This window comes from Carcharhinus amblyrhynchos, chromosome 3 (genome assembly GCF_965287045.1).
Source record: "Carcharhinus amblyrhynchos chromosome 3, sCarAmb.v2.hapA, whole genome shotgun sequence".
In the NCBI taxonomy this organism is placed as follows: Eukaryota; Metazoa; Chordata; class Chondrichthyes; order Carcharhiniformes; family Carcharhinidae; genus Carcharhinus; species Carcharhinus amblyrhynchos.
Genome location: NC_137326.1, coordinates 110,426,098 through 110,451,695, shown reverse-complemented (window position 1 = coordinate 110,451,695; position 25,598 = coordinate 110,426,098). Strand labels below are relative to the sequence as shown.

The window sequence follows — 25,598 nt, the reverse complement described above, 5'->3', positions numbered from 1 at the left end:
CAAGACATCTCAAATGTTAAGCAGATTTTATACGGCAGATACAGAGCAATTATTCCTAATGGTGACGGAATAAAACTAGGATTTTTTTAACCTTAAAGCAAGAGCTGAGCCATTCAGAAAAAAAATCAAGGAACTATTTTTCACACCAAGAAATATGGAATTCTCTTTCCCTGGAAAACCATGGATGATAAAACAATTAGTGCTCTCAGAAAAGATGGGTTTCTGCTGGATAAGGGTTCATTAGAACTAGAAAGCAAAAATAGGGTGAATAGAATTGAAGTGTAGCTCTGCCATGGTGAACTTTAATGACACGGAGTTCGAAGGGCCTAATGCCCTTTCATATTACAAATGGGGTTAGAAAGATTATTTATTCAAAATTCATTAGAATATTTTAGTGCTGTGGTAACATAAGATGCTATATTTCATGTATACTATTGGTATCATTTGATTTCCCCCAAATCTCCATTCCCATCAAAGCATTAATTACCTAGTCCCTACTGTTATTGAATTTGAAAAGGTGGAACTCGTGGGTTCCACAGTTGTTCCTCCTGTCTGCTTCCCACAAATTTCTCAGAAGATGGTCTTTACGGAGATAGTATTTTTCGTGGAGATTGCGTTTAGGAGTTACCTGGATTGTCTACACATGCTATCGATATTTAACCTTCACCTCTAGTTCCTGGCTTACGTAATGTTCAAACATAGCAGATATCTGCAAGCTGTCAGTGTTGACTTAATTGTTTCTAGTTTTGTAATGCTCAGCAAATAGACTGAGTGGGCAAAAAAGCTAATTTCGTGAAAGATAAAGTATTAAGAAACTGGCAGAACATATCTATTTTGGGATTTCCAACATATGTTGTTTGCCCATTTCAGTGACAGTAAAAGAAATTGCAATTACTTAATTGTGTTGATCCTTGAGAATAAAATCATTAGAGACCATCACCACACAGATCTCATATTTTAAAGATGTGCTGTACTACATTTGCAAACAATGTTTATGGACTTATAAAGTTCAAACAATTTCTCCATTAATTGATTGACTACTGCTGCTTCTCAGCACTTTTTTGACAGATTGAAATATTATTCTTTTTGCCATTCTCCGGAACTCCATAAAATCAATTATCTCTTGAGTTTGGTTATGTTACTGGTGGGGACACGCTGGAAGATTTCAGAAGTAAAGCACTGCAGTATGCATGTAGGTCCACTCAATATACTTTTATGAGCAGCAATTTCTCAGAAACCGGGGAGGCATTAAATACAGTTACTCTTCTAATGCTCATATAACTGGTTTCATCTTGCAGTCTTAAGTGTTTCCTGGGAAGACTGTGATGACACCGAGGTAATTAACCATGGCCCACAAAGAATCAGGGGAATCTTCTTCCATTAGGGAGCGACAATTGATTATATACAGCCTGAGAGTGAACTACTTCACAGGCATAGAACATAGAACATAGAACATTACAGCGCAGAACAGGCCCTTCAGCCCACGATGTTGTGCCGACCAGTTAAAAAAAAACAACAACAACAATGACCCACTAACCTAAACCAATCCCTTTTCGTCCATAAACCTGTCCACAGACCTCTTAAACGCCCCCAAACTAGGCGCATTTACAACTGCAGCAGGGGACAAGACAAGAGGTAGGCTTCCATGAACTGCCATAGCCAAGATAGATTTCTGGGTGGCAGGGTGGCACAATGATTGGCACTGCTGCCTCAAAGCACCAGGGGTCTGGATTCGATTCTGACCTTGGGCGAGTTTGCACATTCTCCACGTGTCTGTGTGGGTTTCCTCCGGGTGCTCCGTTTTCCTCCCACAGTCCAAAGATGTGCAGGTTAGGTGGATTGGCCAGGCTAAATTGTCCCTTATTGTCCCAAGATGTGCAGGTTAGGTGGATTAGCAAAATAAATATACAAACCTACGGGTGGGCCTGGACAAGATGCTCTTTCAGAGAATGGGTGCAGTCTTGAATGGATGGACAGCACCATTCTGCATCACACTGTAGCCAACTGAACTAACCAACTAGATAAAAGCAAATTACTGCGGATGCTGGAATTTGACACCAAAAGAGAAAACGCTGGAAAATCTCAGCAGGTCTGGCAGCATCTGTAAGGAGAGAAGAGAGCTGACGTTTTGAGTCCAGAACAAAGAAAATTGCAGCACAGGAACAGGCCCTTCGGCCCTCCATCCCTGAATTGACCATGTTGCCTGACTTAACTAAAACCCCCTACCCTTGCGGGGACCATATCCCTCTATTCCCATCCTATTCATGTATTTGTCCCGACACCCCTTAAAACTCACCATCATACCTGCTTCCAGTACCTTCCCGGCAACAAGTTCCAGGCGCCCACCATCCTCTGTGTAAAAAACCTGCCTCATACATCTCTTTTAAACCTTGCCCCTTGCACCTTAAATCTATGCCCCCTAGTAATTGACTCTTTCCCTCTGGGAAAAAGCTTCTGACCATCACTCTATTCATGCCTCTCCTAACCTTTCTATCGGGTCGCCCTTCAACCTCAGTCGTTCCAGTGAGAACAAACCAAGCTTCTCCAACCTCTCCTCAAAGCTAATACACTCCATACCAGGCAACATCCTGGTAAATCTTTTCAGCACCCTCTCCAAAGCATCCACAGCCTTCTAATAGTCTAATATTAAACTCTGTCAAAGCTTTGACAAAGGGGGTCATCTGGATTCGAAACGTTGGCTCTTTTCTCTCCTTACAGATGCTGCCAGAGCCACTGAGATTTTCCAGCATTTTTTCTTTTGATAAACTAACCAACCACCCGTTGAGGCAAAAGTCAAACATCCATGAAGAGAAGGGACATCGTGTGCTGTAATGACAAAGTCAAATACATATACAATTCTTTTGCAATATTCTATTGACCTGAACCTTTTTTGCCCAAAACAAGTGCTGCTGCATTTCTATAAAAAAGATATAAAAATTACATTACAGCATTGCAATTTTCCAAAACTTAAAAAAAAATATGCTTGGTAAAACAAAAAAAAAACCAGAAGCTAGGAGGACAAAAAAAAAATTTAAAAAAAGCCTGACATGTATAAATTGAAATAATCTGAGAGGTGCATGAAGAGAGGAGCCATATCTGAGCCCAATTATTTGGTGAAAAGGCACTAATATGAAACGTTAATTCTGCTCTTTCTCCACAGATGCTGCCTGACCTGCTGAAATTTCTGTCTGCCAACTTGGCTTGTCAGCATTCTTAATTTTAGGGGGATGGAGGCGGCACATCAAAAGACCAGCAATCCAGAGGCCCAGGGCAGCTGGTGGAATTTGAATTTTTATTAATACAAACAATATAGAATTGAGAGTTAGTTTCTGTAATAGTGACACAAAACTATGATCGATTATCGTTGGAAATCTATCTGGTTCACTAATATCCTTCAGGCAAGGAATCTGTTATGGTTAGAGTCATTATAGGTGACTTTGGATGCACAGATGTCCTGTTCTCTGAAATTGCCTAGCAAGTGACTCAATTATATCAAACCGCTACAAAAAACTCAAAAAGCATCTACCCAACAATGTGGAAAGTTGCCCAGGTATGTCTGGTCCACAAGAAGGAGGACAAATCTAATTTGGTCAATTACTACACCATGGCTCTACACTCACTGAACACAAGTGACGGATGAGTTCATTGACAATGCCATAAAGAAGGACCTACACAGCAATAACCTGCTCACTGATTTCAACTCAAGTTCTGCAATGTCTTGGCTCCTGACCTCATTACAGCTTTAATCCAAATATAAACAAAAGAACTGAATTCTAGTGGGGAGGTGAGAGTGAACTGCCCTCGGCATCATTTGACTTTCTTCCACCTTCATCCATCAGTAAATAGATATAAAAGTCTAAGATCACATACTAACTGATTTAAGAACAGCTTCTTTCTTGCTGCCATCAGACTTTTTGAATGGAACTATCATATATTAAGTTGATCTTTCTCTACACCCCAGCTATGACTGTAACATTACATTCAGCACCCTCTCCTTTCCTTCTCTCCTATGTACTCTACAAACAGTATGCTTTGTCTGTATAGCGCAAGAAACAAAACTGATCACTGTATCCCAATATATGTGTCAATAATAAATCAAGTCAAGAGTGCGGCACTTAGTAAACTTCAAGTGAATGAGAATCATAGGAAAACAGTTAACTCGTTGAAGATTTAACAAGCACAAAGGAAGACAGCTGTAGTTGGTTGAGGCCAATCATCTCAGCTCCAGGACATCATTGCAGGAATTCCTCAGTTGTGTCTGAGTCCCAAACATCCTCAGCTGCTTCATCAACGACCTTTATAAGGTCAGAAGTGAGGATGTATGCTGATGACTAGACAATGTTTAACACAATTCCCAACTCCTCATATACTGGAGTAGTCTGTGCCAGTGCGCAACAAGATCTAGGCAACATTCAAGCTTGAACCACGTAAGTACCAGGCATTTCCAATAGAGAAGCTAACCATCTCCCCTTGACATTCAATGATATTACAATCACTGAATCTCCAAATATCAATATCTTGAGCATTACCTTTGAGCAGGAGCTGAATTGGACCAGCTATATAAATACCATGGCTACAAAAGCAGATCAGAGGTTAGAAATTCTGCTTCGTATAACTCATTTCCCGACTCCCCAAAGCCTGTCTACAATCTACAAGGCACAAGCCAGGAGTGCGATAGAATGATCTCCATTTGCCTGGATGGGTGCCGTTCCAACAATACTCAAGGAGCTTGACACCACCCAGAACAAAGCAGATGGCTTGATCGGCATCCAGTCCACCAACTTTAAATATTCCTTCCTCCATCACCGATGCACTGCGGCAGCAGAGTGCATCACTCACAAGTAACTCACCAGAGCTCTTTTAACAACATCTTCCAAATCTGGGACCTCCACCAACTAAAGCTAAGGTATGGACACATAGGAACACTATTACCTGCAAGTTTCCCTCCAAACCACACACCGTGCTGAATTGGAACCATGCCACTGTTCCTTCAATGTCACAAGCTCAAAATCCTACAATCCCTTGCCTAACAGCATTGTGGGTATGCCTGCATCAGATGGACTGTAGCAGTTCAGGAAGACAGCTCATCATCACCGCCATCTCAAGGGCAATTAGGGACAGGCAACATCCTCTGGCCTTGCCAGGGACACCCACATCCCATGAAAAACATTTTCAGTTTTTAATTTTCGATTTCCAGCATCCGCATTATTTTGCTTTAGTGTTAGCTTTTATAATCAGATGTTTGTTCTTACTGCCCAATATCTGGTTTCGCAAAAGTGTGATCTCAGAGTTATACCAATGAAAGTTGCTTTATTAAACGAACTAGATGCTGTAATCTCATACACATCAGCAAATGAATTTCTTCCATCAATCTGAAAGAAAATTGATGAACATTGTAATGCAAAGGGACAACTATAAATCCGGTTCCTTTAGCATAATGTTTATAATGGGTTATTAATCCTAATGCTCTTCATCAAATAGTATGGAAATGCTTCGTTACTTCCTCTTTATTTTTGTAGACTATGTGACATACAGCCATTCAGCCCATCGGGTGTGCATTGCTAATAGATTAGTAATTTTTCTGGAGTTGATCAGCAATAGGTTAATTTCTTTTCCTTTATCAGATCTCTTTCAAGGTCTATTTTTAAGTCCTTTCTTGTTTGACCAGAATCCTAAGACTTGATTTCAGACCCTTTCCTCAGCATGCCACGTTTGGCAAAGCAGTTGACTTTTTAAGTAAGCTGATCTTGGATTATAAACCTTCTCTTCTAACATTATCTGTATGATTTATTCAAAAAGATTCCTACTGTGCTCAGTAAATATGAAGCCATATTGACATATCACCCTCCATTCTAAAATGGCAGGTTGGGACAATGCCCACCTATGTGGTGTAGCGAGCACTTTACTACATTTTCCTTGTAGTCATATTTAGCCAAGTTCTTCAACTTTTTCACTGTTTCACTGAGGCGAATACCATCTTACTCCTTGAGGACATCACTGGTAAAGTTCCAGCTACAAAGCTCACGAACTTCCTGACAATGAGGTAACACAGTGCAAGACGAGATATTAGGATAATGCTTATAAACAGTTTTAGGTTCAAGGGGTAACCATATTCATAAAAGTCAGCAATATGGTATAATAAAGAGTAAGGTAATAGCAAAAAAATTACATTTCTGATAGAACCCAGTGTATTTTTCTCAGAGTGTTGACCTCATCAGGTAATCAATATCTTCTTTTAAAAATATTAGCTGCTGTCTTACAGCATCAGGGACTCTGGTTCAATTCCAGCCTTGGGCGACTGCATGGAGTTTGCACATTCTCTCTGTGCCTGCGTCAGTTTCCTCCAGGTGCTCCGGTTTCCTTCCACAGTCCAAAGATGTACAGGTTAGATGGATTGGCCATGTTAAATTGCCCCTTAGTGTCTAAAGATGTGTAAATTTGGGGGATTAGCAGGGTTAAGGGAGAGAGCAGGTGGATGGGCCTGGGTAAGATGTTCTGTCGGAGAATCGGTGCAGATTTGTTGGGCCAAATGGCTTCCTTCTGCACTGTAGGGATGCTATGATATTTATGCCATGAATGAAATGTTATCAAAAAGGCACAAGAGTTTATTACATCACACAAATAGAGGGAACCTTTTTCATCAGATGATATTGACTGACTGACGCAACTGATGTTAGATTGCCTGGAACATCCAGATGTATAGAAGTTGAGCCCTATTCTCATCATCACAGCCACATATAAATGCAATGCCTGAGCATTAGGGTGACAAGTCAGGTTTCAATAGCTGATACTTCTCTGTTATGATCTTAGATGAAATCACAACATTTTTAGATATTGTCTACAGGAAAAATCAAATAGGTTTTTTATTATCTATCAACCCCGTGGCATGGATGCCAATAGCAACTCCCTTCACTCTCCTCATTACCATCCTTTCCTCCTTTGTGTACTCATCCACCTCCTCCTCCAAGTCTACAAACAACACAATCTCCAGGAAGACATCCATTACTTTGTGTCTCAGCAGGTTTCATAATGCACCTTTATAATATTCAGAAACTGCAGCTTTGAACTAACAGATGTGAATCTCAATCAAACGAGTTTTGAAAGATTTGCATTCCTGTGTGACCTTCCAACTTCCTAATCTCTTCCCACCCATGAGCCATCATTGTACCGGCTCAGCCTCACACTGACAGTGGACAGAAATCTTGGGAAATTGCGAGGCAGGAGTGGTTGAGGCACTTGGCCGTTGTCACAGCTTCACGTGAACGCAGCAGTTGGGCAGTTGTTGGCCGAGTTTAAATTCGATGCTCACTCCAGATGGCAAAGTGGATCTTCAGCAGGAGCAGATGTTGCACAGCACTCTTTAAAAATTGAGAATCTGGACAAAGTGCAAGAGGGCGAGAGAGAAATTGGGCGAGAGGGAGAGAGAGAGAAAACGATAAGTGGGGCATTAGTGGAGGAAGGAGAGAGAATGATTGATGTGGAGAAAATGGGAAGAGATTACATCCACTGAAGAAAGAATAGTTGTATTTAGTGACTGCAGGTCTATATGTATAAATAATACTAGCAGATGTTGAAGTGCATTCATAACACCTCCCCATTATTTCAAACTGATACACGGTATCAGTTTTATTGACTGAACCATGTTCTGCAACAATATCTTACTTAAATATCCAGTTATCTTTATGTTCCAGCAACTCTAGCTTCCACCTACTCCTCAACCAACTTAAAAAAAAAGACCTTTAGAAATTAAGGTCACTCAATCCAATTTTGTACCAATAGTTTGAGCCAACAACCCACTTGTTGGTCAAAAGTGCCAAACACAATTGACTATAATCAAGTTTCTTACCTCTTTACCTAATGGCATCCCACTTCCTAAGGCACAGGTTAAACCGATGACTTTGGCTACAAAAGTTTTTAAAGTGAGGTACTCTTTTAGCACCACCCCACGCAAGATTGTCTTCATCTCGGGTATCCCAGATCCTGTTGATAAAAAGAATACAAATCAAAGTGTTTGAAAAGTTCACAGGATACTGGTCTGCATTTTTGACCTGCAATGAGTGTTAGCCAAAAGTACAGATAAATAAAGCATGAAGTTTCCAACAGACCATAACTGATATACTGTCTTTAAACAATATTAGTGCCTTGAGATGTGATATTAACACTATTTAGCAGAGTGCAAGAGTTGTTTTCCCACTGAATAAGAACTTAGCTACTTGCAGCAGAAACGTCTGGGCACAGATCAGCCTTAACAGCTATTTACATACCCGCCAAGAACCCTGTGATGAACCCCATGTGATCTTCACCTTGAAGGACGAAGCAATACTCTGAGTGAAAACATCTTTATCAAGTTGCCTGTACTTGAACAGTCACTTCCATGTTGCAGCATGCAATAATTAGCATGTGGTCATTATCACAATATTATTTAATCTCTCTGCCTTATTTATTATCTTGGTCCTGTTTTAGAATTCATTCAAACCAATTATGTTCTTTTACCCTAACCCAGATTACTGTCTTCTCCCTTTTGTTGGTATCAGAAACGAAATGTAATTTTCTCCTAAGTGCTTTAAACAGAATCATCAGTATTTAGGGCACTGGAAGTAGCCTATCCAATAAGCCAGTGTAGTAGATTTGCATACAATACCACACAGAATGTAAAATGTTGTCTAGCAGAAAGGATAGTTTGGGTAGCAGAAACACACACTTGAAATAAAGCCTGCCCAATTTGCCATTTATTTAAATTTTTATCATCTTCATGCACACATCCCAAACTCTAAACTAAAGCAGCAATTCCACTGTAGTCCAGTTCATGGTGATGTACTTGTTGCACATTAGTACTTTTTACATGCAGCATATGGAGATCATTCAATTGCTGCAAAGTATGTTGCTATTTTCACCAGCGCACACTAACTTCTTTTTAAGGAAAAGACTCAAAGGAGGAATGTGTAGCAAGCTGGCTGCTCAATTGCAGTGGGGGCTTGATGACGATTACACTCAACTGTTAAATTATTGTAATCACTTAATTGATTAATGATCCACCTATGTATTTATGGCATCGCACTGATTGTTGTGTTGAAAGATACAATGCATTCTGGCCTATGTCATTTCTTTCCTGTTCTCAACTGAATGGTGTGAGGTTACAAAGGCGTGATGCACCAGGTTAAACATGATTGGAGATGCCGGAGTTGGACTGGGGTGGACAAAGTGAAGTCTTCACCTGACGAAGGAGTAGTGCTCCAAAAGCTTGTGATTTCAAATAAACCTGTTAGACTATAACCTGTTGTCAGGTGACCTCTCAGATTATACACATGGGTATTATTTTCCTTGCAAATAGAGATCACAAAAGACAGGTAACCAAATCCCTCCACCAAACCACTTCAAAGTTTCAGCATTGACTCTAATGTGTCAAGAGCATATTTACTTCCATTCACTATATTTTAATTTTATTTGCCTTTTTTTGATCTTGAAATATTAGAATATATTCAAATAAGGCATTAATTGGCTGAAGGGTTTATTTTTCCCTGAATGGAGAAGGAGAATTGTATTGTGTTATAGTGCCAGTTACTGATTTAGCGATGGCTTACTAAGTCTAATCCATCCATATTGCTAAATCCTTCAATATATCTTATGAGCCGAGGCACAAAAGACAAAGCACCCAAGAGCACAGCGATCAGGTTGACTGTATACAGAAATTATTAGAATCTAACAGTAAAAATGATTTACTCGTTGAAGATGGTCTGCAAACCAAGTGAAATCCAGAGGAAAGATGTTCAGAAAGGACAAGGATGGGCGGCACGGTAGCACAGTGGTTAGCACTGCTGCTTCACAGCTCCAGGCTCACTGTCTGTGTGGAGTTTGCACATTCTCCTCGTGTCTGCATGGGTTTCCTCCAGGTGCTTCGGTTTCCTCCCACAGTCCAAAGATGTGCAGGCTCGGTTGATTGGCCATGCTAAGAAATTGCCCCTTAGTATCTAGGGATGCATAGGTTAGAGGGATCAGTGGGTATAATATGTAAGAATATGGGGATAGACCCTGGGTGGGATTGTGTTTGGTGCAGACTCGATGGGCCGAAGGGCCTCTTTCTGCACTGTAGGGTTCCATGATTCAAAGAACAAAGAACAGCACAACACAGGAACAGGCCCTTCGGCCCTCAAAGCCTGTGCCGCTCCTGCGCCCTACTAGACCGTTTGTATCCCTCTATTCCCAGTCTGTTCATGTGGCTATTGAGGTAAGTCTTAAACGATCCCAGCGTGTCTGCCTCAACCACCTTGCTTGACAGTGCATTCCAGGCCCCCACCACCCTCTGTGTAAAATACGCCCCCCTGACATCTGTGTTGAACCTTGCCCCCCTCACCTTGAACTTGTGACCCCTTATGTCCGTCACCTCCGACCTGGGGAAAATCTTCCCACTGTTCACCCTATCTATGCTCTTCATAATTTTATACACCTCTCTTAGGTCACCCCTCATCCTCCGTCTTTCCAGAGAGAACAACCCCAGTTTGCCCAATCTCTCCTCATAGCTAAGACCCTCCATACCAGGCAACATCCTGGTAAATCTTTTCTGTACTGTCTTCAAAGCCTCCAAAGCCTGGTAGTGTGGCGACCAGAACTGGATGCAGTATTCCAAATGTGGCCTAACCAACATTCTATATAACTGCAACATCATTTATAATCTATGCCCTGTCCAATAAAGGCAAGCATGCCATATGCCTTCTTCACCACCCTCTCCAACTGTGCTGCCACCTTTAGGGATCTGTGGACTTGCACCCCCAGGTCCCTCTGTGCGTCTATACTCCTGATGGTTCTGCCATTTATTGTATAGCTCCTCCCTACATTAGATCTACAGAAATGCATCACCTCGCATTTATCTGGATTAAATTCCATCTGCCTTTTCTCCACCCAATTTTCCAGTCTATCTATATCCTGCTGTATTCTCTGACAATGTTCATCAGTATCCTCAACTCCAGCAATCTTTGTGTCATCTGCAAACTTACTGATCACACCAGCTACTCCTTCCAAGTCATTTATATATATCACAAACAGCAGAGATTCCAGTACAGGGCCCTGCGGGAAACCACTAGTCACAGACCTCCAACCGGAAAAAGACCCCTCCACTGCTACCCTCTGTCTTCTATGGCCAAGCCAGTTCTCCACCCATCTAGATAGCTCCCCTTTTATCCCGTGAGATTTAACCTTTTGCACCAGCCTGCCATGAGGGACCTTGTCAAACGCTTTACTAAAATCCATATAGATGACATCCCTTCCCTCGTCAATCGTTTTTGTCACCTCCTCAAAAAACTTAACCAAGTTTGTGAGACATTACCTCCCTTGTACAAAAGGGTAAGAAAGGTTTCTCATTCAGCTAATATTTTCTTGCCACTGCAACTACAGCATTAATTCCAAAGTCAACGGCTACGATTAGAAGCACAATGGGGTAAACTCAAAGTCCCAGTTAAAAGGTGATGCGCATGTTAACACTGCTTTGCACAATAGTGGGAGACATATTACCACCTTTCAGCCCGCATTAAAATGTTTTACATTGTTTGGCCCTGTAAGTTACTTCAGTATTAGTTTTCAAAAAATTATTCTAACTGTTGAACCAATAAATATTTGCATAACCTTTTCCCAGTATGGCAGCTGGAATATGTGCCTTTAACGGATCATTGGCTTTAATGGCAATACAACTTGGGAGAAACCGAGTGGCTGATTTATTACCACCTGTTATATACTATTGTACAAAGTCAAAATTAGCTTCAATAAATTGATTGTAAAATGATACTGAAAGAGGTATGCACCAGGGAAAGAGGAAAACTTCATACGGCTCTTAATTGAGTTATTATCTGATGTCGAGACGTGGATGATTCACTTACTGTACATATGATTTTCTTCCTATAACATGGAAAAGGGATTGATGTAACTTGTACTACAGACAAAAGTCAACTGGGAAGAATTTGTGATTTTTTTTCTCATTTCATATTGGGGGTGATATAATGACTTCATCCTACATTAATCTGACAGCGGACAGTGGGCGGCACGGTAACACAGTGGTTAGCACTGCTGCTTCACAGCTCCATGGACCTGGGTTTGATTCCCGGCTTGGGTCACTGTCTGAGTGAAGTTTGCACATTTTCCTTGTGTCTGTGCGAGTTTCCTCCGGGTTCTCCGGTTTCCTCCCGCAGTCCAAAAGATGTGCAGGTAAGGTTGATTGGCCATGTTAAAAAAAATTGCCCCTTAGAGTGCTGAGATGCTTAGGTTAGAGGCATTAGCAGGTAAATATGTAGGGATATGGGTGTAGGGCCTGGGTGGGATTGTGGTCAGTGCAGGCTTGATGGGCCGAAGGGCCTTCTTCTGCACTGTAGGGTTTCTATGAATATTTTTTATCTTTCAAAAGTTAATAAAAAATGTACACCTTTGATGCAATGTCCAATCATCACATACTATAATCAGGAGCTGTGATTTCTGGCCACACACTGTCTCAGACACAAGGAAGGCATATTTTGGATGCTAGAAGACTTGATGTGATAGTGGAAAGGCTGACGCCACACTGGCTGCATGTGTAGTTGCAGTAATTATCACATCACTGACATCGACATCCCAGTCAGCCACCTGCATCAAAGATGGCAGACCTATGGAACACACCATTCAGGTTAAAATTGCTATGGGTAATGGAGACCTCCACAGATTGACCACTATCAAACAACGACCTTAAAATTACAAATAAACAACCAGGTCAATGTAATGACTTCAATCAGGCCATTGAGGTTGGCCTATTGGAATATGAACTTCCTGATTAGGGAATCAATTGATCGACCAATAGGGAATATTTTTCCTTGTGTTTAACTGGGAGTGTCAGTTTCTCAGGAAGGTAGACTGCTGACTGGTGGCACCCTGTGTACTATTATTGGAACTGTAAATAAATGGATTTTGGTAAAGGGACCTCTGCCTCCGAAGACCTATTATAGTCAACACCTGAAGATTAATTACAGGAGGAGCTCATGCCAAATACCTCATCTGGAACGTATGTTTTTTAAGGCTGCAATGCAGAAACTATTGATTAGTTCAGAAGTTGATGCAGTGTCAAGAAACATAGTTGTGACTTTAGACAATGTCAAAGCTAGCTGACAGAATAATTGAGCTAATTACTGCATCTGTTCCCATAGAATCATTCCAAAAAGATCTCTTGGACCAACCCAATGATCACACTGTGGAAGCACTTCTGCAAAGCAGACATAAGTACCGAGCCATTAAACCATCTTGACAGAGTCCACAGGCTATGTGTAATTTGTCCATCATTGGCACAACAGCCAACACCGGATAAACGTTGGAGAGAGTGGTCTCATGCATAACTCCCAGGAATTGGCCAGCTTTCAAAGTATGAAAGACATGTAGCACTGGAGGTCATTGGAAGCAGAAAATGTAAAGTCACGTGGTTCAACATCACAGGAAGTCACGAGCACAGACTGGACAGATACATTGAAAGAGACATCACCCAGATAAGAAATGTCCAGCCAAACTACGCAGTCAAATGAGAGAATAACCAGACCTTTGATAGGCAGAGTGAGCCAACATGGTGAAAACTAAATAATGTATTGGCACAGTGGTATCGACAGAAGCCTTTGCCACTATTCAGATCACATGCCCACAGATGTCGGCACAGCATTATTTATATACAAAACTGGATACCGGTGCAGGTCCCAATATCCTTCTACTTCATCCGGTGAAATTTATGTATCACAGACATGACAAGTGATAGTTCAACCAAACATTGCCAAACTCACTAATGTAGAATGGTTCAATGATTCTGTTCCTGGGATCCATTACATTGGAGTGTTGCTACAGCAACTCATCATGGTCACCCCAGATATTTTATATAGTGGATACAAGTGCATTGATCAGAGACCTATCTGTGTATAGGGGCCTTATAATAAATTCACCGAGGCGACAGTCCTGTCATTAAAAGTTCATTTATTTACAAGACATGTTACACAACAGAATGCTCTGTGTTTTCCCTGCTTCAGCAAGTGGAGAGACTGACACACCTGCTTTAAAAAGGGAATATGAGGCTCCCTGATTGGACCATCAATTAGGGCTCAATCAGGGACATCTTTTTTGCCCTTTATTAAATTCAAATTCCACCATCTCCCGTGGCGGGATTTGAACCCGGATCCCCAGAACACTAACCGAGTTTCTGGGTTAACAGTGGAGTGATAACATCACTAGGCCATCGCCTCCCCAATTCAATCAGGGAGTTCGTACTCCAGCAGGCCAACCTCATTTGCCTGACTGAAGTCATCACAGACCTGTCCTTGGTTACCATCATGACATCATCAAAGTAATGACAAGGACCACAAGCTTCACCATTGCATATTCTTACACTGGGGGAGCCTCTCCGCATTGCAGCTTCTCAGCCAACAGGCTCGGTAGCACAGCTGGGCTGAATATATCTACCTATTCCACACTTGCAAATGTCACTACTGTGGAACCAATGCAGAATTACTACTCAGCAGACAAGCGCGGACAATCCCCTTTCAGTCATCATCCATCGATACTCCCAGAAGTACAGGATGCCAGAACTGAAAAAATAGGATCAGGTGAAAGATGCCCATGACCAGCAGGTAAAAAACTACAGAACCTGAACATGAGCAAAAAGGTTGAGTACAACACCCAAATGATGGCACGTGGAATTGTCAGCTCACACCCAGAACCAAGATCATTTTAAGGACAAACACCAAATAGAATGACAGTGCCAAATCAGAACAATACCACAACCAGAAACACCTGGTGATCCCAACACAAATAGAAACTCTGTACCCTCGCCATTGATTACCTCCTGCTCCATAGCCACTGTATCTGGTAAAATGGGACTATTCATAGTTCATGTCTTACATTGCCCAATCTCTAATTCTGAACCTATAATCTATCACAAAGACCATCCTACTTCCATCTCTAAGACTGCATATGCTGCCATCTCTATCTCAGCCCATCTACACCCGAAATCCTCATCCGTACCTCTGTAACCTAGCAACTCGACTATTCAAATTTTTGTTTGGTTGGATTCCCATTAGCAGCTTTCCATAATTTTGCTGTCCGTATCCTACCCAATCGCCAAGTTCCACTTGCCCATTGCCTTTGTCATAACTAATCTACATTAGCTCCAGGTCCTCAAAAGCCTCAAATCAAAATTTCCCCACTTCAGCATAACCTCCCTGACTGTAACTCTCAAATTCGCTCTTCCTCTGAGCCACGCCTTTTCTTTTTGTCCCAATATTGGGGGTACACATTTTGCTGCTGAGGCCCCATGCTTGGAATGTCCTTCCTAGACCTCTTTGCATCTCTGCCATCTCTTTAAGGCCCTCTTCAATTTGGCCAAATTTTGTTAACTTTCTTAATTTCACACTTAGCTCAATTATTTTTTCTCTCACTGCTCTGTGCTTTGGGAGGCTGTTAAATGTTATTTGATGTTATCTAAATTTTCATTTTGGATGTGAAAAGCAGAGATCATGGATCCCAACTTTGGAAAGAAATACTTTTGGTTTAAAAGCAGAGAGCAGTTGGTGCAGATTTTATTAAAGTTAACGGGTTAGAAAATTCCTCTACACTTGGCACTAATTTTGACATACAAACCTGGACACAACACATCAAATCTGTTTCTCACCCAAATATATAAACAGATAGGGGGTCAAATTGGACAACAGCAACAACACTAAGGCGGCACAGTGGCACAGTGATTAGCACTGCTGCCTCACAGTGTCAGGGACCAAGATTTGATTCCCGGCTTGGGTCATTGTCTGTGTGGGAGTTTGCACCCTCTCCCTGTGTCTATGTGGATTTCCTCTGGGTGCTCTGGTTTCCTCCCATAGTCTGAAAGACATCCTGGTTTAGGTGCATTGACCCAAACAGGCGCTGGAGTGTGGCGACTAGGGGAATTTCACAGTAACTTCATTGCAGTGTTAATGTAAGCCTTACTTGTGACTGACAAATTAACACTAAACATATTCTTGACGAACTGACAGCTGATGTTTCATTGTGTATGGACTGGAAAATATTGTCAAAATGTTTAATCTCAAACCAAATAAAAATGATATTCACACAAAGAAACAGATTTTCAAAAGAATTTGAAATTCTGGGAACTTCAATGGCATAGACCAATTTCACTGTGACAGTATTCTCTTGATGTCTCAATAATAGTTTCTTTATACAGCAATTTACACAAAAAAAACCTTTCACATTCACAGAGCGTCCATAGAGCAGAAAAGGGTGAGGGACCCAATAGAGGTATACAAAATTATGAGAGGCATAGATAGGATAGATTGCAAGAATATTTTCCCCATGGCAGACGTTTCTAAGACCAAAGGGCATAGGTACAAAGTGAGGATTAAATGTTTTAGAAGGAATCTAAGGAAAAAAAACCAAAGAGTGGTGAAAATATGGAACATGCTGCCTAACAGGATGATGGAGGCAGCTATATTCGCAACATTTAATAAGCATCTGGATGTGCACTTAAATTGCCAAGACATAGTAGGCCGTGGACAAAATGGGATTAGTATAGATTGGTATTTGATGGTCGGTACAGACATAGTGGGCTGAAGGGCCTGTTTCTGTGCTGTATCACTGTGCGGCAGCACAGAAAGATGTAATTTGGTCATAATACTGTTGCAGGCTATTTGAAAGAGCCAATTAGTCACATTTCCTTTCCCCATACAACAACTAACATTTTTCCATTTATATATTTACTCATCCCCCTTCCAAAATGATTTTGAATCTTTCACTGTCCCTTCAGATCACAGTAAGAAGTCTCACAACACCAGGTTAAAGTCCAACAGGTTTATTTGGTAGCAAAAACCACTAGCTTTTGGAGCGCTGCTCCTTTGTCAGGTGAGTGGGAGTCATATTCACAAACAGGGCATACAACAACACAAATTCAATTTACAAAAAATGATTGGAATGCGAGTCTTTACAGGTAATCAAGTCTTAAAGGTACAGACAATGTGAGCGAAGAGAGTGTTAAGCACAGGTTAAAGAGATGTGTATTGTCTCCAGACAGGACAGTTAGTGAGATTTTGCAAGTCCAGACAAGTCTTGGGGGTTACAGATAGTGTGACATGAACCCAAGATCCCGATTGAGGTCGTCCTCATGTGTGCAGAACTTGGCTATCAGTCTCTGCTCAGGTGACTCTGCGCTGTCGTGTGTCATGAAGGCCGCCTTGGAGAATGCTTACCCGAAGATCAGAGGCTGAATGCCTGTGACAGCTGAAGTGTTCCCCGACAGGAAGAGAACGTCTTGTCTGGTGAGATTGTCAAGCAGTGTTCATTCATACTTTGTCATAGCGTCTGCATAGTCTCCCCGACGTACCTTGCCTCGGGACATTCTTTCCTGCAGCATATCAGGTAGACAACATTGGCCGAGTTGTAAGAGTGCGTACCGCATTCCTGGTGGATGGTGTTCTCACGTGAGATGATGGCAATCACGTCGATGATCTGGCACATCTTGCAGAGGTTGCTGTGGCAGGGTTGTGTGGTGTCACAGTCACTGTTCTCCTGAAGGCTGGGTAGTTTGCTGCAGATAATAGTTGCCTTGGCAAAATATTCGTCTTCATCAATGACACGTTGAAGGCTCCGGAGAAGATGTCATAGCTTCTCCGCTCCAGGGAAGTACTATCCAAAGTGTCCCATATTTGTCTTCTGAGGAGGTTGGTGCGGTTTTTCGCTGTGGCGCGTCAGAACTGTTGATGATGAGTCAAGCACCATATCCTGTTGTTATGAGGACATCTTTCAGCATCTGGAGGTATCTGTTGTGATCCTCCTCTTCTGAGCAGAGGCCATCCCCACACCCCCACTTCTTGCCTTCAAGCAACCGCACAATCTCAAACAGACCACTGTCCGCAGCAAAATATCCAACCTTCAGGAGAACAGTGACCAACCCTGCCACAGCAACCTCTGCAAGACGTGATGGATCATCGACATGGTTGCCATCATCTCACGTGAGAACACCATCAACCAGGTACACAGTACATACCATCGCAACTTGGCCAATGTTGTCTACCTGATATGCTGCAGGAAAGGATGTCCCGAGGCAAGGTACATTGGGGAGACCATGCAGACACTATGACAACGGATGTATGAACACTGCTCAACAATCACAAGGCAAGACTGTTCTCTTCTAATTGGGGATCACATCAGCGATCATGGGCATTCGGCCTCTGATCTTCAGGTAAGCGTTCTCTAAGGTGGCCTTCACGACACACGACAGCGTACAGTCGCTGAGCAGAGACTAAGCCAAGTTCCGCGCACGTGAGGACAACCTCAATCGAGATCTTGGGTTTATGTCACACTATCTGTGACCCCATGAAGGCTGCTGGCAACCCTGGAACACCACAGCAATGAGTGGAGAGAGCCTCTGGAGGTGGGCCTTCCAGACTTGGTGTCCTGGTTGGGGCCCATCTTCCAGTCTCAGAATGTTGATGGAGATCCATCTTCGTTTTCAGGTGACCCGCCAACTTTCTCTTAAAAAGTGCGTTTGTGATGTTGGTGGCCTTTTAAGAACAGCATCCGGACGTGATGATGGACTACGCATTGTCCAGTCCTGCTCTGCCACTGAGTACAGCGTAAAACACTTGGATATGTAATTACCGAGATCGGGACGAGATGATTTGGCATTTTTTCCCACTGGCCTCCATAGCGGGAAACACTCCACATTCCTGCCACAGCACTGAGTTCCATAATGCAAGAAATTTACCTGTATATTTTTCAAGAAAATATTGTCTGAATGCCAGGGGACACTAGGTCAAAACACCATCTGTGGGCTTTGCAGGGAAGTTTTAGGCTGACTGTTTTATAGCAAATAATGAGTGATAAGGTAATAAAAAAAATCCTAATTAGGACTTTAATTAAGAAGTTAATTTTCCATATTAGCCATGCATCAGTGCAATAATATTGTAGATAATTGGAGAATTTTTAAAGAAAGGAGTGAGAATTAGAATAGATAATCCATGCTGTTGCAGATTCATCCTCTGAGAAGTAATGAGATCTACAAAACATATTCTGGAATAATGACAAGCAATGGATTTTCCTAACCACATAATTTCTTTTAATTGAAAGTAATTTCACATGAGCAAATAAATTATTGTACAGCATTTTACCAATATCCTTCAGAACTATATCAAGTTTTGGAAAGGTTGTTAAGCAGAATGCACAGATTTAAGGTAATTGGGTAAAGGAATCAGGAGGCTAGTTGAGTTTTTTTTTAATACTGAGCTGTTATAATCTGAAGGTCATGATGTGGAGATGCCGGTGTTGGACTGGGGTAAACACAGTAAGAAGTCTCACAACACCAGGTTAAAAGTCAACAGGTTTGTTTAGTAGCAAAAGCCATTAGCTTTCGGAGCGCTGCTCCTTTGTCAGGTGAGTGGGAGTTCTATTCACAAACAGGGCATGTAAAGACACAAATTCAATTTACAAAATAATGATTGGAATGCGAGTCTTTGTGGGTAATCAAGTCTTAAGAGGTACAGACAATGTGAGCGGAGACAGTGTTAAGCACAGGTTAAAGGGATGTGTCCTGTCTCCTGACAGGATAGTTAGTGAGATTTTGCAAGTCCAGGCAAGTCTTGGGGGTTACAGATAGTGTGATATGAACCCAAGATCCCGATCACACCAAGCACACCAGCAGCGGCTCGGGAGAATTTGGTCCTTAGTCAAGCCCTTTTCAACATCGTCATACTTTTTGTCAACATGCAAATCAACACAATACTCCACTGATCGCAGAGGATATTTTGAAAAACTGGACTTTGAATTGGGACTTTACCAAAGTAAAGCTGTTGGCTGGAATTTTCCGGCACTTCGTGCTTGGCCGCTGCTGCAAGCGAGGACAGAGAATTTGGCAGTCAGCCAAATCTGCTTTCACTACAGCGGGACCAGAGAATTCTGTCTGTGTGAGCAGCCAGAAAATTCTGGCCAAAATGTTTAGTTTTTTTATTTATTAGTGTCACAAGTAAGCTTACACTGACACTGCAATGAAGTTACTGTGAAAATCCCTTAGTAACATCATTGCAGTGTTAGTGTAAGCCTATCTGTAAAATGTAAAGGAATATAGCCTCAAGGTTGTAAATAGAACTGTTATGTGTAAATTTACTGTCTCGCCCTGCAAATGGGTTCATCTTACTTTCTAAAGAGGACAGATTGGACATCATAGTGCTACATTACCATCAAGAGCATTTTATCATTGGGAGTATGACATCAATGAATTTAACCTTCTTCTTTCAGACTTGGCTAAAACAGTGACTGACATAATAAATACAATTCAGTTTGCAGGCAAGTGATGGAGTACAGAAATACCCTTCTAATGACCTTTGATTCTGGCAAATTGCAAGTGTTACAATATGAGACAGATGTGAGAAAGTGTTCCAGGCTCTTCAGAGATGATTGGTGATGGGATGGCAGATATGAACAATCTGGCTCTGGCACTTGCTGATATTCTTTGTTCTTTGAGCCTTCTTTCACCATCCAGCAATTCTTCCCTGAATATGTATTTGTGATATTTCAAAACCAACTCAATCCATATTTGACTTGCTGACTTCCACAGGAATCTTTACTCCTCAATCTTGCCATTCCATGAGACCTTGTGAAAGTTTGTATCGCAGGTGACCTCTTTGTGCTTTCTCTTTCTGAGCTGTCTCTGTTCCACGAAAGTCTTTGAAAATGTTCACACTCCAGCAGATTTCAGATAATATCACACACTTGATGTGAAGCTCGCCATTGCACTATTCAAAGAACAGATTATTTTCCCACTGTCCTTTCCAAGGTTTCGTCCGTGGCCAACAACCACAAGGAAGCTGGATTAACTGGCTGTTCATCTCATTTTGGGGCACCTTGCTTGGTGAATTTGGCTGATGCATTTGTCAAAATAAGAAAAGTCATTTTGAAAATTTCAGAAATAGTTCATTGGTTGGGGAAAATATACAACAATCTACATTTCTGTGGTACAAGTCATGACCTAGTGGCATTATCACTAGACTATTAATCCAGAAACTCAGCTAATGTTCTGGGGACCTGGGTTTGAATGGTACCACAGTAGATAGTGGAATTTGAATTCAATATAAAAAAATCTGGAATTAAAAGTCTAATAATGACCATGAAACCATTGTCAATAGGAAAAACCCATCTCGTTCATTAATGTTCTTTCTGGAAGGAAATCTGCCATCCTTACCAGGTCTGGCCTACATGTGACTCAGCAATGTAGTGGACTCTCAACTGTCCTCCAAGGGCAACTAGGGATGGCCAGCCAACAGCACCCATGTCCCATGAATGAATGAATGAATAAATAAAAAATACACAGTGAATGTGGCAAAATGCATAGGAAGAAAAATAGTGACATTCCTGATAAAAGTCAATGCCAGTTGGCGGGAATGTCCTGACATTGAGCGAGTGAAGGCATGGCCTACCTTAGCTGTCGCAGCTGTGTTTTGCAGAGCTAGGTCAGACTGCTAAATGGTGGATTCACTAGAACAACAAGGACAAGGCAAAGTGGACAGCTAAGTGCGATGTAAAACACTGGGGAAGTCATGTAAAGTCATAAGACACTGCTACCTTGTTGTCTGTAATGTCATTTTATGGGGATGTGGGGGAGGGAGGACAAAAGTGCACTCAAAGCCCTGCTGCATTTGAGATAATGGGAGAGGTTTTAAAGCATAAGGCTGAATGAGGTTTATGTAGGCTGGATCTGATTATGTTCAATTGGTGATTACCTATGAGAAAGGTAACTGGGGCAATTGCAAGAGAGGATTTTTCAAATTTTGTCTTAAGTGTTGAATTTGTTCATTCTATTATAAATGTTATTTTTAGGGCTGCATATATAACATGGATGAGTAAACTGTCATGACAACTGTACCTAAGAATTTTCTGCAGCTGTAATGCGAGTGGGAAGAATTTTTATTTGGCTGTGATGGTGGCAGAACATTTATTCTTCAGATTTGCTGTATTTCACAGGGTAGCTTCACGCAGCTTTTAGTAGAAGAGGAGAAATTCTTCTGAGCAGTCCTGCCCAAAATAGGTAGGATCACAGTAGAGAATATGACAAAATTCAGCTGGCCAGCACTGCACCTCCTCAGCTGGGACTTCTCTCCCCTGGCCCTGACCAGGACAGTTTCCACTTGACCCATCACTGCCAGAATACTTGGGTTGTGGGGAGTCAGGCCCAGGTTTCCAGTTGATTTTCTTTTTATCTTTTGTTCAATTGCTGCCTCTTCCTAAGTTTAGTTTTATAGTTAATTAATTTATTTATTAGTCACAAGTAGGTTTACACTCACACTGCAATGAACTTACTGTGAAAATCCCCTAGTCACCACACTCCGGTGTCTATTGGGGAGAATTTAGCATGGCCAATGCACCAAACCTGCACATCTTTGGACAATGGGAGGAAACCCATGCAGACACAGGGAGAACGTGCAAGCTCCACACAGACAATGACTCAAGCTGTGACGCAGCAGTGCTAACCACTGTGCCACCGGGCTGCTCCACTGTTACCTAATGCCACTACACGATTACTGGGAGCCTGTCTCACATCTATAATGAGCCCTAACCTAGGAGAACGTGCTAGGGATGGGGTTGACAGACGAGAGAATGAAGCTAATGTCCCATAAAAACTCAGCCCCAAAGAACAGAATCCTCCCTTTGTTTTTGCAGTCAAGGGACATCATGACAGATTTGCTTTTATTCATTTGTGGGACATAGCCATTGCTGGCTGGCCAGCAGTTATTGCCCATCCCTAGATCTAATGGGCAATGCACTGTATGTCACTTAAATATATAGCAAAATCAAACAAATCAAGAGAATTTTGAAAAATAATGCACAGTTGATTAGGAAATAATCTGCTCATTAAATATCTCAAAATGCATTTCAACAGTTAGATATCAAGAAGTTAACCATTGGTTTGTGTTACGTCAACTACAGCTTATTAAAATAAAATCTTTTCACTAGCAAATTTAGGCTGGTCTAAATGGTGCTGCATTCAGAAATGGTAACATCCCCTTGACAATTGCAGTTAACTAGTATCTAGATGCAAATAAGTTAATACTGTACAGAACAATATGGCTTGATCATTTTTGAGCACAAAATTTCATTTTGTATGTTTTCATAAAATGAGCAATTTTCCAATTTGCCCAGGCATTGTGGTGACATTGGTCAGAAAGGTTTCATTTGCAAGTGTCCTGTTCAGGCGATGAAGTGTCAATGGCACCAAACCATTCTGGTACCCATGTACTAAAAAAGATTCCACAATAATCTTACTCCATCAAAACTAAGTGAGCACAACTAAGCACAAATTACAAAAGCAAAAATTGAGCAATACATAATTAGGTCTGCTAGCATCTGGAAAGAGAAAAAAATAAGCTATGGCATTATGAGTGGGCACCCCTCATTAACTGTATTGTTGAAGGGTATACATCATAAGTGTCTAACAGATGCTAACCGCAATGCTGTTTATTTTCAGATTTCCAGCACTTGTAGGCACTTCTTCTCAATTTGCAGTTATCTAATTAAATGTATCGGCACATGGTGTGTTCCCATCACTTCATATAACAGTTAATTTTCAGTAGCAGACTATTCAACAGATTTGGAATTTATAGACAACACGTTTTGTTAATGTAGATTGCGGCACAGAACCTTTGCTAATCTAACGACTTGCTTAATGGGACGTTCAGTACAAGTCACATAAAATGCATTATTAAGATTCAATTTTCATTCCTTTTTCCAAATAGGATCAATAATACATTACTTGAGCAGGACCCTGGGCTGCCACTCTTCATCAGTCACGCACTGTCACAATGGCAAGTAAACAATATGGCTGTGCATTCGAGATTAATGAACCAACAAAGTGGAGCAGAAATGGAAACATTCCAGAAAAAATATCTTGAGCTCATACCCAATAATAATTTGCAATGTTCTTGTGCTGTGTGTCAGAAGCATAATTGGCATTCATGGCTTTGTGTTTACAAACAGCTTTGCTTCATTAACTTGCTGCAACAAATACAGAGCAATTATATCCACACTCCACTGCCTCCCTAGGAGAGCAGAAGCAATACCCAGGGAGGACAGTCAAATCCTACAATTTTGTTTTTTAACCATTTTCAGTTACCTGGAGTGGGATTTGTATTGGATGCAATGACACACAATTTAATTGGTCTTAACAGTGGTGCAATGGCCAATATGGTGTGTTGACATTTTGCTTACCGCTGTGTTGTGTTGAAGGCTGCGAATTGCGGGGGCCTGATGTTTTCCAACATCTAGTGGAGAGCGACTGACAGATCGTCACTTTTGGCTATTCTTACAGACGCACCAACAATCAGATCACAAGCAGTGGAAGCCTGGGGGCATCTACTGACCATCCGAGAACGGGTGTGGGGGAAGGTTGCATGTGTACGTTAGGATAGAACAATTAATTATCTTAGCAAAAAAAAGTCAAAAGCCATCTGATATGTTGAAACGTAATGGTGTTTTCCTTCAAGAAGTAGTGGATTTGTGCTTGAACAAGTTATTACCGGGAGATTTGTGAAATGAAGTCATGTCCCCTTAACATAGTTCACCATTTTCTTTTTCTAAAAGGTAACTTTTCTTTCAAAGTTAATCAGACTTTTAGGTATGCAGTGAGTTTGTGATGTGTGGATTATTTTGGATGAAGTATAATCGAGGGCCTATGAAATTTTAGTGACGAAGAAGCGGGAAAAGAGGAATGGAATGGTAATGCAGGGAATGCTGGGGAGATAGGAGCAATAAATCAATCAGGAGGACGGTAGACCACCAGCGATTCACGTAATTAAAAGCAAAGTCAAGGTTTGGATCCAGTTATAATCGTTTTAGACACCCTAGTCCACAGCTCTATACTTCTTGACAATACTCCAAAAAACTTCTATGTCATGAACTCATGAGAGTGTGCATGAATCACTGTTTTAAAAAGCTATCAATTTCCCCTGGTAATGTGGTGGTTTGACCTCATAATGACTGAAACACATTTTGCACAAATACTATTTAGTGCCATGTCAACATCCAGCTTTTATTTAAGATGTGTGTCTCCGAGGGGGTTAACTGCCTGTTCCCAAACTTCAACAAATGGGCCGGGATTCTCCCAAAAGAATTCTGGGGGCTATTCTCCCATCCCGCTGAGCTGATTTTTTAGCGCAGCGGCAGGGGAGATTTCAGCAGGGCCAGTTAATGCGATTCATGCTGGCTGTCTGGCCCCGAGCACGTCTCCCAGCGCCGGATTTCCAGCGCCATCAGCTCTGCACTAGAAATAGGTGTGGAACTTCATGAATTGTTTAAACCCCCCCCCCCCCCCCCCCCCCCCTCCCCGATCACCACCCTCTCAGACCTCTCCGGGCCAGTCCCCTGGTCCTCCCCACCCACATGGCCAGCCCTAATCTCCTCTGCCCTCCGAGTGCCAGCGATCTTCTGGTAGAGTGGCAGCAAAAGCAGCCCCCACCGCCCCCACCTCCCCCCCCCCCCCAGCCCAACGATCGGCCCACCAGTAATAATTACCTCCAATAGATCCTGCCCCTTTGGCTCTGCCTGATGCCTGGTGGGTAGTGTGATGGTGACCATTGGGCATTGCA

General features: G+C 41.8%; 1 protein-coding gene across 3 annotated transcripts in view; it reads right to left on the bottom strand.

The window, feature by feature from the left end:
- The window catches only part of LOC145341012 (chloride channel protein 2-like), a 534,390-nt gene that overhangs the window by 246,378 nt on the left and 262,414 nt on the right, over positions 1-25,598 (bottom strand). For all 3 annotated transcript variants that reach the window (XM_080185697.1, XM_080185698.1, XM_080185699.1), the window contains one exon: positions 7,847-7,980. In XM_080185697.1, coding sequence (XP_080041823.1) covers positions 7,847-7,980 — 134 coding nt within the window. The remainder of the gene's footprint in view (positions 1-7,846; positions 7,981-25,598) is intronic.